Source organism: Castanea sativa, chromosome 5, assembly GCF_040712315.1.
Source record: "Castanea sativa cultivar Marrone di Chiusa Pesio chromosome 5, ASM4071231v1".
Lineage (NCBI taxonomy): Eukaryota > Viridiplantae > Streptophyta > Magnoliopsida > Fagales > Fagaceae > Castanea > Castanea sativa.
In genome coordinates, this window is record NC_134017.1 from 51,054,625 (window position 1) to 51,067,013 (window position 12,389).

The 12,389-nt window shown below is 35.7% G+C and overlaps 1 protein-coding gene across 5 annotated transcripts; it reads right to left on the bottom strand.

The window, feature by feature from the left end:
- Positions 1-290: 290 nt before the first annotated feature.
- Positions 291-3,913, bottom strand: LOC142636367 (pentatricopeptide repeat-containing protein At4g18975, chloroplastic-like). 5 transcript variants are annotated; one of them, XM_075810566.1, is made up of 8 exons: positions 3,770-3,913; positions 3,602-3,682; positions 3,405-3,481; positions 2,942-3,038; positions 2,617-2,760; positions 1,375-1,587; positions 1,052-1,292; positions 291-984 (listed from the first exon to the last, which is right to left on the bottom strand). In XM_075810566.1, the coding sequence occupies exons 1-7, from the start codon at positions 3,836-3,838 to the stop codon at positions 1,092-1,094; spliced, it is 882 nt and encodes a 293-aa protein (XP_075666681.1). In that variant the 5' UTR covers positions 3,839-3,913; the 3' UTR covers positions 291-984; positions 1,052-1,091. The 5 variants fall into 5 exon arrangements, with proteins under 5 accessions (XP_075666681.1, XP_075666682.1, XP_075666680.1 ...); XM_075810567.1 differs by having other exon boundaries at positions 291-1,292; positions 3,602-3,673; XM_075810565.1 differs by having other exon boundaries at positions 291-1,292.
- Between the last annotated feature and the right edge of the window lie 8,476 nt (positions 3,914-12,389).

Consider the following 12,389-nt stretch of genomic DNA (forward strand, 5'->3'; position numbering starts at 1 on the left):
ACATTTTAGCAGGACTAGATGATTTTATTTCCGTTAGCACATTGATGTTTGAGTCATGAAATATGGGTGTCAAATCTTGAGAGAGAGAGAGAGAGAGAGAGAGAGAGAGAGAAGTGTGTCATTGCATGAAGTGATTATTCCAATACTATGAAAGCATAGTCTCTCCTCACACATAATGATGAATTCTACAGGTAAAATTCATTATTGGAACTGCCATACAAATGAGAAAATATTAGTTCCAAAATGGTATGAATAATTTTCCAATATGTCATGATAAGTCCACTTCCTGCAGAAACTGAAAAAGCAAAGTTCTTATTACGACACTGTTACAGAAACCATTACATTGTTTTGGGCCAAGAATGTGGCTCTGTCGCCCTGAGAGAACTCATATGCCACAAATGAATTTCATCCCTCCGAAATGGAGAAGATTCTACAAACGAAACTGTGCTACATTATTTGCAGAATTGATCTAAAGCTCTAAAGCTATTTTCCCCTCTCCACTTTCACATTAACACGTTTGTGCTTAGCGCACCCTGGAACTAGTTCTACATGTCACAATCTTACTATTTTCAATGCATCCATTGAAAAGCATTTGATTCCCTCAGAATAACACGGCGGAGCCTTATGTACTTCAAAAATGATTATAGGTTAAAAAACATGATCTAAATGATGAATAGAAATCCCCTATCTTAAACAAAACTCTCTTTTAGCTTGTAGTCAAGGGGAATCTTGCCCCTTATCTGTACATTTATATTACAACAAAACCATTTAGAATTGATTGGGGGTTAGAAAACATGACCTGAAAGATGAATATTAATCCTCTGCACATATCTCTATCAACAGGTCCGTCCAGATTGTGTTGGTAAGTAATATGTAGTAGAACCATAAGTTCCAAAGGAACAAGTATTGATTGATTAATGATCAGTGGTGGGCATGCTTGCCTCAGTCTCAACCAAAACAATACCTTGAAATGATGATCTCTAGCTGCAAAAACCGTAAAATTTCAATAGTAGTTGTTCCTAATTAGCAAGGTCCAAGAGGGAAGGCAGACCTGGCATGTCTCGATGCCAAAAGCTCCAACTTCAATTGGTTCAGGCATTATCTTCATTGTACACATCTGTTCTCACTCTCACCCGTTCACCTTTGAAGTGGACATACTTCCATTTAGACTGGTACCTTTTAAGAACCTGCATCTGCTTCTCTTCTTGTCCCAATTTCTGAAAGGCACGTGCGACTCTCCTGACAGTATCTTGATCTGGTTTTACACCCAACTCCTCCATGTCGGCAAAAACCTGAATTTTTAAAAAAGAATTAAAGTTTAGCATCATGAACAGAATCTGTATGATATTGCAAGTTTCAGGGTAGTCCTTTTACCTCTGTTATCTTATCCTGTATGTTATGATGATCATACAAAGAAATCATCCTAGAAAACAACCGCTTTGAGATAGAGCGTGTATGTACATGCAATATCATGTTCCACAAAGATTCAGCCTCATCTACTCTCTGATCCATATCAAATGCCAATAGAAGGATGTCATACGTTCCCATTGTTGCCCCTTGACCTTTGCTCAACATCCACTTGGCCACCTTACATAAGATTATCAATTATTATATGAGCTGTAAACAATCACATAATTGATATATATTCATTTAATATGATGATTATCAAGAAAGTAGCCTTAAGAGCACACGATCATTTGATTTATCTTCTGATGCAGTTGTTTAAATTACTAGATCTATAGGTGAAGGGGATTCGAACTTCGGTTCCTCCAGTAGGAAGAACGGGGTAATGCCACAGAGCCACAAGACTCTCGGCATAACTGTCAGTGTTTCCCTTTCCTTTCTTTATTACTGCCCTCTTGTCTTCCACCATGTTTGAGGTTGGCAGCTTGATAGTGCAGTTACAATATTTGAATGGCAAAAATCATCAGTGATACAACTCAGTTCTATTCATCATCAACCTAGAACCAACCTAGCCTAAGTCAATATCTAGTGAACTACGTAGCTATTGCTAAAGCAACACAAACCAACTCAGATTGAGAAGACATTACTTCATCAGGTCTTAGTTAGTGAATTAAATTCAATACCTATAAGAAATAATAGGCACTCAATTTAGGTATAATCCCATTAAGGCCATTACAGTCTACAAAATTTATCTAAATTCTTTATCCCAAAATAAATACTACAAATGAAAGGGCCAAGCAAATAATTTGGGTAGTGGGCACCTTTAGTTATCATAGCCAATGGAACAAACCTTTTAATGGCTTTGCCTAACATAGAGATTAGGCCATCCTGCACTTGGAAGTTGGTACTACAGCGAGCAAACTTAGTTCATGCTATCAATTATATCTGTTAATTATGTTTACAAGCAAACAATAATGACTCAAGGGAGTCAGGTTGGTTGAGGTCTCAGCTCTAACCAGTCTGAACTGTACACCTTACTAAATGTAACTATATAGATATTGCAAAAGGAATTACAGTGACTGGAGCATCCCTCTAATGGAACATCATAAACTGCAATTGCAATATACTGATATAGTAACCGAGTTCATAGAGGTTGTAGCATGCCATTATAGATTAACTACAACAGACGGTAAAGGAATAGGTGTTTCATACTTGAATTACTCTCTTCCATTGACTCCTCTTCCTTAAGATTCTTAAAGCCTTCGCTGCTGCAATCAATGGGAATTCTGTCTCCCAAGCAGTCCATTTATCTAATGCTCCATAAACAGCTTCCTTCTCATTAGAAAGCCCAGAAACCTGTATTTCAAAATGTACATCCAACCTATAGAAAACATTTAACACTTACCTATCTAGTTCAATTACTAAAACTAGTAATTTTCCATCAACACCTAATAGCAAGTGCTCTTAATTATCACATAAAAACATGACAACAGGAAAAAAACAGAATCAAAATATAAGAAATGATCAATCAACATACAATTCTGACAAGATTAAGTGACTTTTGCCCAGACCCAGCTGAATCTCTTCTCTTCCACAAGTGCTGTTCTCTCTTACTGACCTTCTTTATCATTTTCCTGTATTCAAGTGAAGAAATCTAGGTGAAGCAACTGTGAAAATCTAAAAATCAATCATACCCGTGACAACTATTTTCCAAACAACTATGCTGACATTTTTCTTTATTTGTAAGTTACACAGGCACCCAGGGAGTTTTGTACCGACGAATTCACCCTCCACACTTTCTTATGGGAGAAGAAAGTCTATTAGAACTAAAGCTCATCAGCCAAAGGAAATAACCATGCCAACATTTCATTCAGAGTTAAAGTCAAGCACAAGCACAGCGCAACCAAACATTTTTACACAATGAATCAAGATGATGGAAGTAAAACTGGCTTAAAATCAGAAACTGTTGACAAACATGAAGGAATAGATATGGGGCGTACCTCTCAACAGCTTTAGAATTAGTTATCAGTTGTCCACTTTGACTAAGGGAGCATTTGACTTGGGAATTCATGGTTGCCTACATGTTACAGGGGGACAAATTTGAAGATATAAAAGATCATTAAATTAACAAACTAACTAACTCTAATTGAAATATTCGTTTTTTAAATATAAAAAAAAAAAAAAAATTGGTGCTTGCCTTTGTAGTGAGGATAGTGGAATTTGAGAGCTTGGACCCCAAAAACAACAACTCCACCTCAGTTTTCCTAACCTGATGAGACTGTACAATAAGTATTAAAGGCAACACAAAGAAGAAGAAGAAGAAGAAGAAGAAGAAGAAAGAATTTATAGTGACCCAACAAATCACCTGACTCATTCCTAATGATAAGGAGGAGAATTGGTAACAAAATGAGTTTCTGCTAATGAGAATCATCATCAACAACAGCAAGCAAGTTCAACCCCAGAGCATAACATTAAGCCAGATGGGTATTTTTGAGAGGAGTGGATGATGAGTCCGAGCAAGTCCAGACCCAGAGGGTATTGGCAGAGGCTTCGGGCCAGCACGAGAGGGTTCAGGCCCTTCGGGGTGTGGGCTTGTTATGCTTGGGCCTAAGGCACTAGATTGTTGTAGGCTTGCACCTTTTTTTTTTGAGAAATCGGTAAGAAAGGTTTGCACTTGTTGTTTATTGCTAGTAAGCATAAATAAGATGATAAGGGCCGTTCCACCCATTGGAAGCCACAACCACCGATCCGCCATCACCAGGGTGAGAGAGATCGGCCTGGCTTGATGCTCCGGCCTGGGTTTCGTTAGAGAGTGAGGCAAAGATGTCGAGCAGAGGGAGAGAGTTTGAGAGTGCACTGATCATTCATGATAAATATTTTGGCATTTTGAACCTCTCTCATGTGAGATTTTTTTCTGGTGTTTTGACATTTGGCACATCTCACATTTGAGCATTGGCATTAGGGATTTTAAACCCCCAAATTGTAAATTGATAGTATCCAAACCTTAAAAATGTGCATTATCCATTATTCTAACAGTAAAAAATTTTATAATTGTGTTATAGTACCATCTTATAAACAAGGGGTTTTATTTGGGTATTGAGTTTTATTATTTTATTGTATAGGTATATTATTTTAATATGTTATATGGTAAAATAAAAGTTGAGACGTTGGGTGTATTGTAAAATGGTATGGTATAATAGATAAAGTAGCATGAGATATTTTCTAAACACTAGATGCTAATGCTCAAGTGCTCTTAGAGCATCTCCATTAGTATGTGCAAAGTTATGCAAAATTGAAAAAGTAACTGATTTTACACATTTTGAGCAAAAAAACACCCACATCAGTGGGTGTAAAATTGTGTATAAATGCACAATTGCTACAGTAACCGTGCATATATGCATGGTTACTGTAGCATGTGCATTTAATATTTTAATAATTTTTTCTCTCTCATTGTCTCTGCTCTCACTCTCACCTAACTCTTTCCTTTTCTCTGCTCTCACTCTCACCTCTCTCCCTTTTCCTCATGCCTCTGTTGTCGCTGATCAAACCATGCCTCCACTGCCGCCGATCATCAAACCCTCACTCTCCCTTTTCCTCATTTGATCAAATCATTTGATAAAATAGAGAATAAAAGCCATTCAAAAAGAGAGCTAAACAAAAAAAGAGAAAGCAAAAATTCATTCTCTTCTCATCATACTGATCGAAAAAAAAAAGTCTTCTTCATTAGGTTTAAGCGGCAATGAAACAACCCTATTCTTTGGCTTCCTTAGCACTGCTACCGCCTTAGTCTTCTCCTGTAATAAAAAATTTCAATATCTTACAGTTCAGGTTCTGTTGATGTGGATCTCATCAGGTATGGTATTGATTGGGTGACCTTTTTTTCTTTTTTCCCCCCAAGTATGGGAGCGGCGTACAGAATGGCGAAGAGTGGAGTTAGGGTGGCATCGATGGGTGTGATGAGACTAGAGCTGGTGATGAAGTTGATCCTGCCGGTGGTCATGGCTGGGTTTGGGATTGACTGGATTTAGGATTGAGTGGGTTTCAGAGTGTTTGTTTCTTGGATTGAGTGGGTTGATTCTCCTTGATGATGTTGGTTGAGTCGGTGATGATGGTGGCTGGGTGTGGAGTGATCGTTGGTATTGTTGGGTCTATGAGAGAGAGGGTTTGTGAGAGAGAGGGTTTGTGAGAGAGAGGGGCAGTGAGAGAGAATAATAAAAAAATTGTAAAAAAATGAATATTTTATTGAATAAATGTGTAGAATAGATAAATTGATGTAGGTGTTTTGTATAATGCATGTGTAAAATAGAAAAAATAGTTTTTTTGTGCAAAATAGATGGAAATTTTGCATCCACTGATGTGGATGCTCTTAGAGCACTAGCATTTGAGGATACAAAAAAGTGTCAATTTTGCATTCTCAAAACCTACTTTATCTATTTTATCATCTTATTTTACAACTTATCCAACATCTCAATTTCTATTTTTACATATAATTTATTAAAATAATATAAATTGTAGCAACAAATAATATAAAATATTCAATTTCTCTCTCTTCTTTCTTTCGTCTTTGCCCTTTTGTCCCTCTTTTCTCATTAAAATAATTTTTTTTTTGGTTTACATCCTAGTGAACCGTTGGTTCTCATTTTCAAAGTTGGTATAAAAAAGTAAAAACCCACCTCTAGATGTGGGTGGGTTTTGGCTTATTGGTTGCTAAATTAGAAACTGAAGGATATTTACACACCTAATGCTAGTGCTCTTAGAGTGTCAGTATCCGGTTTCTAAAAAATATCTCATTTTACCATCTTAAAAGCTACTTTATCTATTATACCATACCATTTTATAATACACCCAACATCCCAACTTTTATTTTACCATACAAGTACAACACATCAAAATAATATAAATTACACAATAAAATGATTTAAAATTATCTATCACTCCTCTCTTTAATTTTTGTTACTCTGACACTCTCAAGCACACCACCCCCAACTATCTCTCTTAACCACACCTCCACACAGCAACCACCATGACCCCAAACCCACCACCCAGTAAATACCTAGCCACAAACCCAGCCATAACCCAGCACAAACCCAGCCACATGTCACTCTGTCACTTTGTCTCTGTGTTTCTCTTGTTATTGCTTTCTTTTTCAAGCTCCCTTTGTACAACCATAGCAATGCATTCATTGGATGAAGAAACAGCCAAGAAAGTTCCCTGATAAGTCAAACAAATGCCATTGATTCTTGCTTTTTTGGTTTTGCTTTCACAGGCTAGAAATTTGTGTTTTGTATATTTGAATGCTTATGGGCTTTTTCTTTCATAGGTTGAGTTCTACTTTAGTAGGGACAGAGCCAAAACATTTATAAGTTAAAATAGATAAATGGTTTTTTTAGATCCACAAATGTGGATGCTCTAAACAGTGACTCATGACACTTAAAATAATCACAAACTTAAAGCAATTTTCTTTTATATTAAAAAAAAAAAAATTCCATGGTTACAAGGAAACATAAGATGGTGATAGTTGAGCTACAATGCTTTGCTTAAAAAAAAAGAAGTTATTGACCAAACATAAAAGCATCTTAAGTAACCATTAAATTATTCTTAAATAAATTTAAAAATAATAATTTCCTTTTATGTAAATCATTTTTGCACCATTTATAGATATAAATTACAAGAAAATCAATGCATTTATCCATTAATACATAGCTTTTAATTAATATATTAACATAAATGAAAATTTTAGATTTAAATGAGGTGTAAATGTGCAATTTTTTTTTGATACAAAATAGAATTCTACTCTAGTCTAATCTAAGTGTATATGTGGGTGAAGTTCCTTCCTGAAAACTTGAACCTCGACCCTTGTCTCCCACACCCCACACCTCACAAACACTTATACTTGTGGAATGACCATCGCATCAAAAGTGTGCGGTAGTGTAAATGTGCAATGTTAAATGAAGAGAATTTTTCCTCATTTTCAAGGAATCTGTCACTTGGCAGAACCTTAAACCACTGTGGATAAGGTTCTTGCTCATATATATTAAATGTGTAGTGAGAGATGATGGGGTAGTATATAAATTGAACTATATTTGGACATTCTACATTTTCCTTAAAAAAAAAACTTGTTTATTTAACAAATGAATAAGCTCAAACCTATAGGTTTAGGCTCAACTATTGAACGAGTTGAACTTAAACATAATAAGATGTTTGTGAACAAACTCATGAGTATAAGGCTCTCCATGTGAAAATATTAAATTGTATATGTTTATGTGTTTACATGTTTACAAATATACTTTTATATATTTTAAATTTTTATAAGTTATTATTTTTTGTAATTTATAGACAATATATAAACAAATAACTTCATAGTGTTATCATTTTCAAAAAAAAAAAAAACCTTCATATTGTTATAACGATAAAGGTTAGTGAATCTAATTTTGTAAATTTATCACATCTTGGCATTTAATTAAGTCAAAAAAATATAATTTCAACTATAATTTAGTTATTATTTTTTAGCATATATTTGTGAAAAAGTATAAAATTTTAGTATATATGAAAAATAAAAAGTTTATCAAGTAGTTTGTGATCAAGCCTAAACTTATTTGACAATAAAATGAATAAAGCTTAAATATGTAATCTACTTATGTGATAAAATCGAGCTTAGTTTATTCTTGAAATAAAATAAAATCAATCCATCCTAATCTTTCAATAATTAGTTAGACTTATTTACAACCCTAGTGAAAGATGTAAAACTTCATCTCTAACCATTCAAGCTGCAACCTCAAGCCCTAAGGTTTCTAGGATTGCCTTACCCTACTGTATATTTTCAACTTGAATGTTGGTTGTGCTGGATCTCTCTGTTGTCCTAAAATAGGCAAAGAGCTTTCCTTTCGAAGTTGACCTAAAAAGTATTGGAGTTTCTAACAATGTAACCATTTATTCATTTAACTTCTTATATTAAGTTTGAATTGACCTTTAAAACAAATGAACTGACTTTTTTCTTTGCAAACATAAAAAATATTATTATACTATTTTGTTTCATTAATACGTTTGCAATTTTGTAAACTTCCTTTTCTTTTTTTTGGGAAAAAGGGGTTGTAAAGTGTCATCATGATTGGAGTTAGGATTCTAAATTAATTTTTGACTTAATTGCAGAAAACCACCCAAATTGTGCGGGTACTTGTACTTTTTGATTTCTTTAACTATATAAGAACTTGCAATTATGATTCTCAATTGTAACAATCTTTGCAAATTACACCTCCTAATTGATTTTTAAAATTAACAGTTACTTCCAAGTCATATGACAATAAAAAAAATTGAATTATTCATTTTTCCCTTGCAGCTAGTTTTTTTTTCTTTGTTTTCTAAATTGCAGCTAGTTAATATACTAAAGATTGAATTCTTCATTTTCGTCCATAAACTCTTCGTTCGCACAAACTATAATCTCTGGCACTCCAAAAACCTCGAAATTTTTGTTGCATTGAACCTCATTGGAAAAAAAGAAATTAAAAAAAAAAAACATAGTGGTTTCAATTTCTCAACACTCTCTTTAGGATCACAAGACGAGTGGCTAAAGAAAAATAGTTTTTTAAGGAGAATTATTAGGTATTCCCGTAGTACCATAAATGCGTACTCCCTATTCTTACATGAATGGTGGGACCCACCATTCATGTGAGAGGAGGGAGTACGCATTTATGGTATTCCGCCAGTATACAATAATTTCCCGTTTTTTAATATGAAAAAGGCATATAGTTTTCTCACGATGGATTTGAGTGTGGTAGCCTAAAAAATCTTTCAAAAAATCGTGCAAAAAAAAAAAAAAAAAGACACAGCCTCGCTCAATCAAGCCTCAAGTAGGAGACGTGCGAAATCTTGAACAATTTATTGTTTTGCTTAAGCATGTTTACTTATTAGCTTGAGCAAGACTTTGCATTTGCTTGAGTGAGCTTCTCCAAACAACATTTCTTTGAGTAGCTTCATCAATCTTAATAGATTTATGAAAACTACATTAAAAAAAAAAAAAAAATCGTGAATTTCATTACAATTAAAAGTCATGGAATGGACCAATACTAAAATCTTAACAATTTGTTCGTTAAAAGGCATGCAAAGATTTTTTCAATTGAAGTTTCATAATTAAGTTTCTTCATTTATTTTAAAAGAGATGAAATTAAGATCCTTCCCATGAAAATTTCAAAAGTGAATCTGTTCATTTTAATAGTGAAGGACATTTTTCAAATCATAATTTTTTAAAATGAATTTGTCAATTAACTTGAAGATAGTCGCCAAGATCTTTATAACTCATTGATATTGTCTAGTCTCCCTAGTGAGGAGAGGAGAACTAATATTCGAATCCTCCTCTCAAAAATGAATTTGTCAGTTAACCTGAAGAAGCCGCCAAACTATCTAGTAATAAACAAAAACATCACATGGGTTTGTATCCAATCATTAATCTCTGTTTTATTTTTTATTTATATTCAAACAATGGTTTTGAACAGAATTGAAGGAAGTAGCATTGGCATATCAAAGCAACCCAAGAAAGTATTCTTTGCACACTACAAGGTCATGGGAGTTTTTAGGCTTAGAACAGGGAGAGACAAAACCAATAAAGGATTCCTGGAGAGGAGGAGACTTATTGTCCAAAGCTAGATATGGCAAAGATGTTATAGTGGGGCTATTGGATACTGGTACATACCAACTTCGATTCAAACTAATATTTAAACAATTTTGGTCATGTTAACTATTAGAAATACTGAATAATTGTATTGTATTTCTCAATTAAAGAATATACATATGTGCCCTTTATATATGAGGCATAGGAGTGCCGTACAAGAATGTGTGCTATACAAGTAATCTAGTTGGGTCTAAAACCCATAACATTATACATGTTAATAGCCCCCCTCAAACTCAAGGTGGATGTGAGACCAACTTGAGGTTTTCAACCAAAGTACGAAGGCATCCCATAGGATGTGACTTGGTGAAGATATCTGCAAGTTGATCTGTAAAGGAGACTGAGATTAGCTTGAGAATACCATGGACAAGATCATAACGGCTAAAATGACAATCGATCTCAATGTGTTTAGTCTGTTCATGGAAGACATCATTGTGATCAATATGAATGACACTCTTGTTGTCACAATAAAGATGAGTAGCAAAGGATGTAGACACACCTAAGTAGTTGAGAAGCCATTGTAGCCAAAGAAGCTCAGATGTGGTATCAGCAAGGGCACGATATTCTGCTTTAGTACTGGAGTTTGCCATATGAGTTTGTTTCTTGTTTCGCCAAGAAATCAAAGAAGAACCAAGAAGAAAGCAATAACCAGTGATGGACTTACAATCAGTGGGATCTCCTGCCCAATCAGCATCAGAAAATGCACGGAGAACAAGAGGAGACTGAGCAGAGTAGAAAAGACTATGGAAGAAAGTGCCATTTAGGTACCGAAGAATGCACAGAACAGCAGCATAGTGAGTCGATCGTGGAACAGACAGGTACTAGCTCACCTGGTGAACATCATAGGAAATGTCTGAACGAGTAACAGTGAGATAAACTAGGCTGCCAACTAAGTGTCTGTAAAGAGAGGGATTAGACAATGGTTCCAGCTCGAGACTGGAGTGTCAACAATCTTGTTATCAGTGAGTCCAGCTCGAGACAAGAGTTCAGAGGCATACTTGGCTTGAGTAATGTAAAGTCCATCTGTAAAATGAGTGATTTCAAGACCTAAGAGGTTACTGAGATGTCCAAGATCTTTCATCTCAAACTGCTGACTGAAAAAATCTTTGAGTTCTTGAATGCCACTAAGGTCATCACCAGTTATGATCATCCACATACAGGAGAAGGAAAATAGTGCCTTTGTCAGTGCGATGAAGAAATAAGGCAGAATCATAATGACTGACCATGTAACCCAAGTGAGAGATGGTAGAGCTGAATTTGGCAAACCAAGCTTGTGGAGCTTGTTTAAGGCCATAAAGTGCACGTCGAAGGTGACAAACCTTGTTTGATTCAACAGAGAGACTAGGAGGAGGTTGCATATAAACTTCTTCACCTAAATCCCTATTAAGGAATGCATTTTTGACATCCATCTGGAAAAGCTACCATTTACTGGCAGCAGCAACAGCTAAGAGGGCACGAACAGATGAGATATGAGTAACCGGAGCAAAGGTCTCTTCATAATCAATCTCATACTCCTGCGTAAAACCTTTTGCAACAAGATGAGTTTTGTAGCGCACAATAGACCCATCAGAGCGAGTCTTAATCTTGTAGATCCACTTACAACTAGGAGTGTGCAAACCATGACCGAAGCCGACAACACCGACCGGCACCGACCTTCCCGCACCGCCATTGGCACCGACCGATGGAGCCGATGCCGGCGATCGGAACGCGAATGGAGCTCCGATGCCGGTGCGGTGAGGACATCGGAGATGCAAAGCAAGCACCGAGTAGAGCCGAACCGAACCGAAAAAAAATAGAAATAGAGAAATATTTTTCAGATCAGGGATACGACATCATTTAGAATTAGGTGTGAATCTGTTTTAAATTTTTTTACTAAAACGTAGTCGTATTGGGTTTTATAAAATTAAAAAAAAAAAAAAAAACACACACACACGGACACAAACGGCACCGTTTTATGTTTAGGTTTTCAGACTTACCTACTATAAATTCACTCTTTCGCACCTGGGACCCTTAACTCTCTCTCTCACTCTCACCTCGCCAGTCACCTCTAGTGGTCTCGCCGGCCTGAGTCACGCCTTGCAACAGCAGCAGCAGCAGCTCACCACGGTAAGCCATCAGCCCCTCTTTTTTGGTTTTAATGGAAATGGAGTGAGAGAGATTGTGTTTGTAGTTGTAGCCTTGTACGTACTAAGATAGTAAGATTGGACAAAAGCCATCTGCCATTAACGTGTTTGTGCTTTGAGATTCTGACTTTGAGAAGATAGTGTTTGCTGGAGAGTGTTTGTTGGAGTGGAGAGTGTTTGTCTCTTTTGGAACTCCGGAT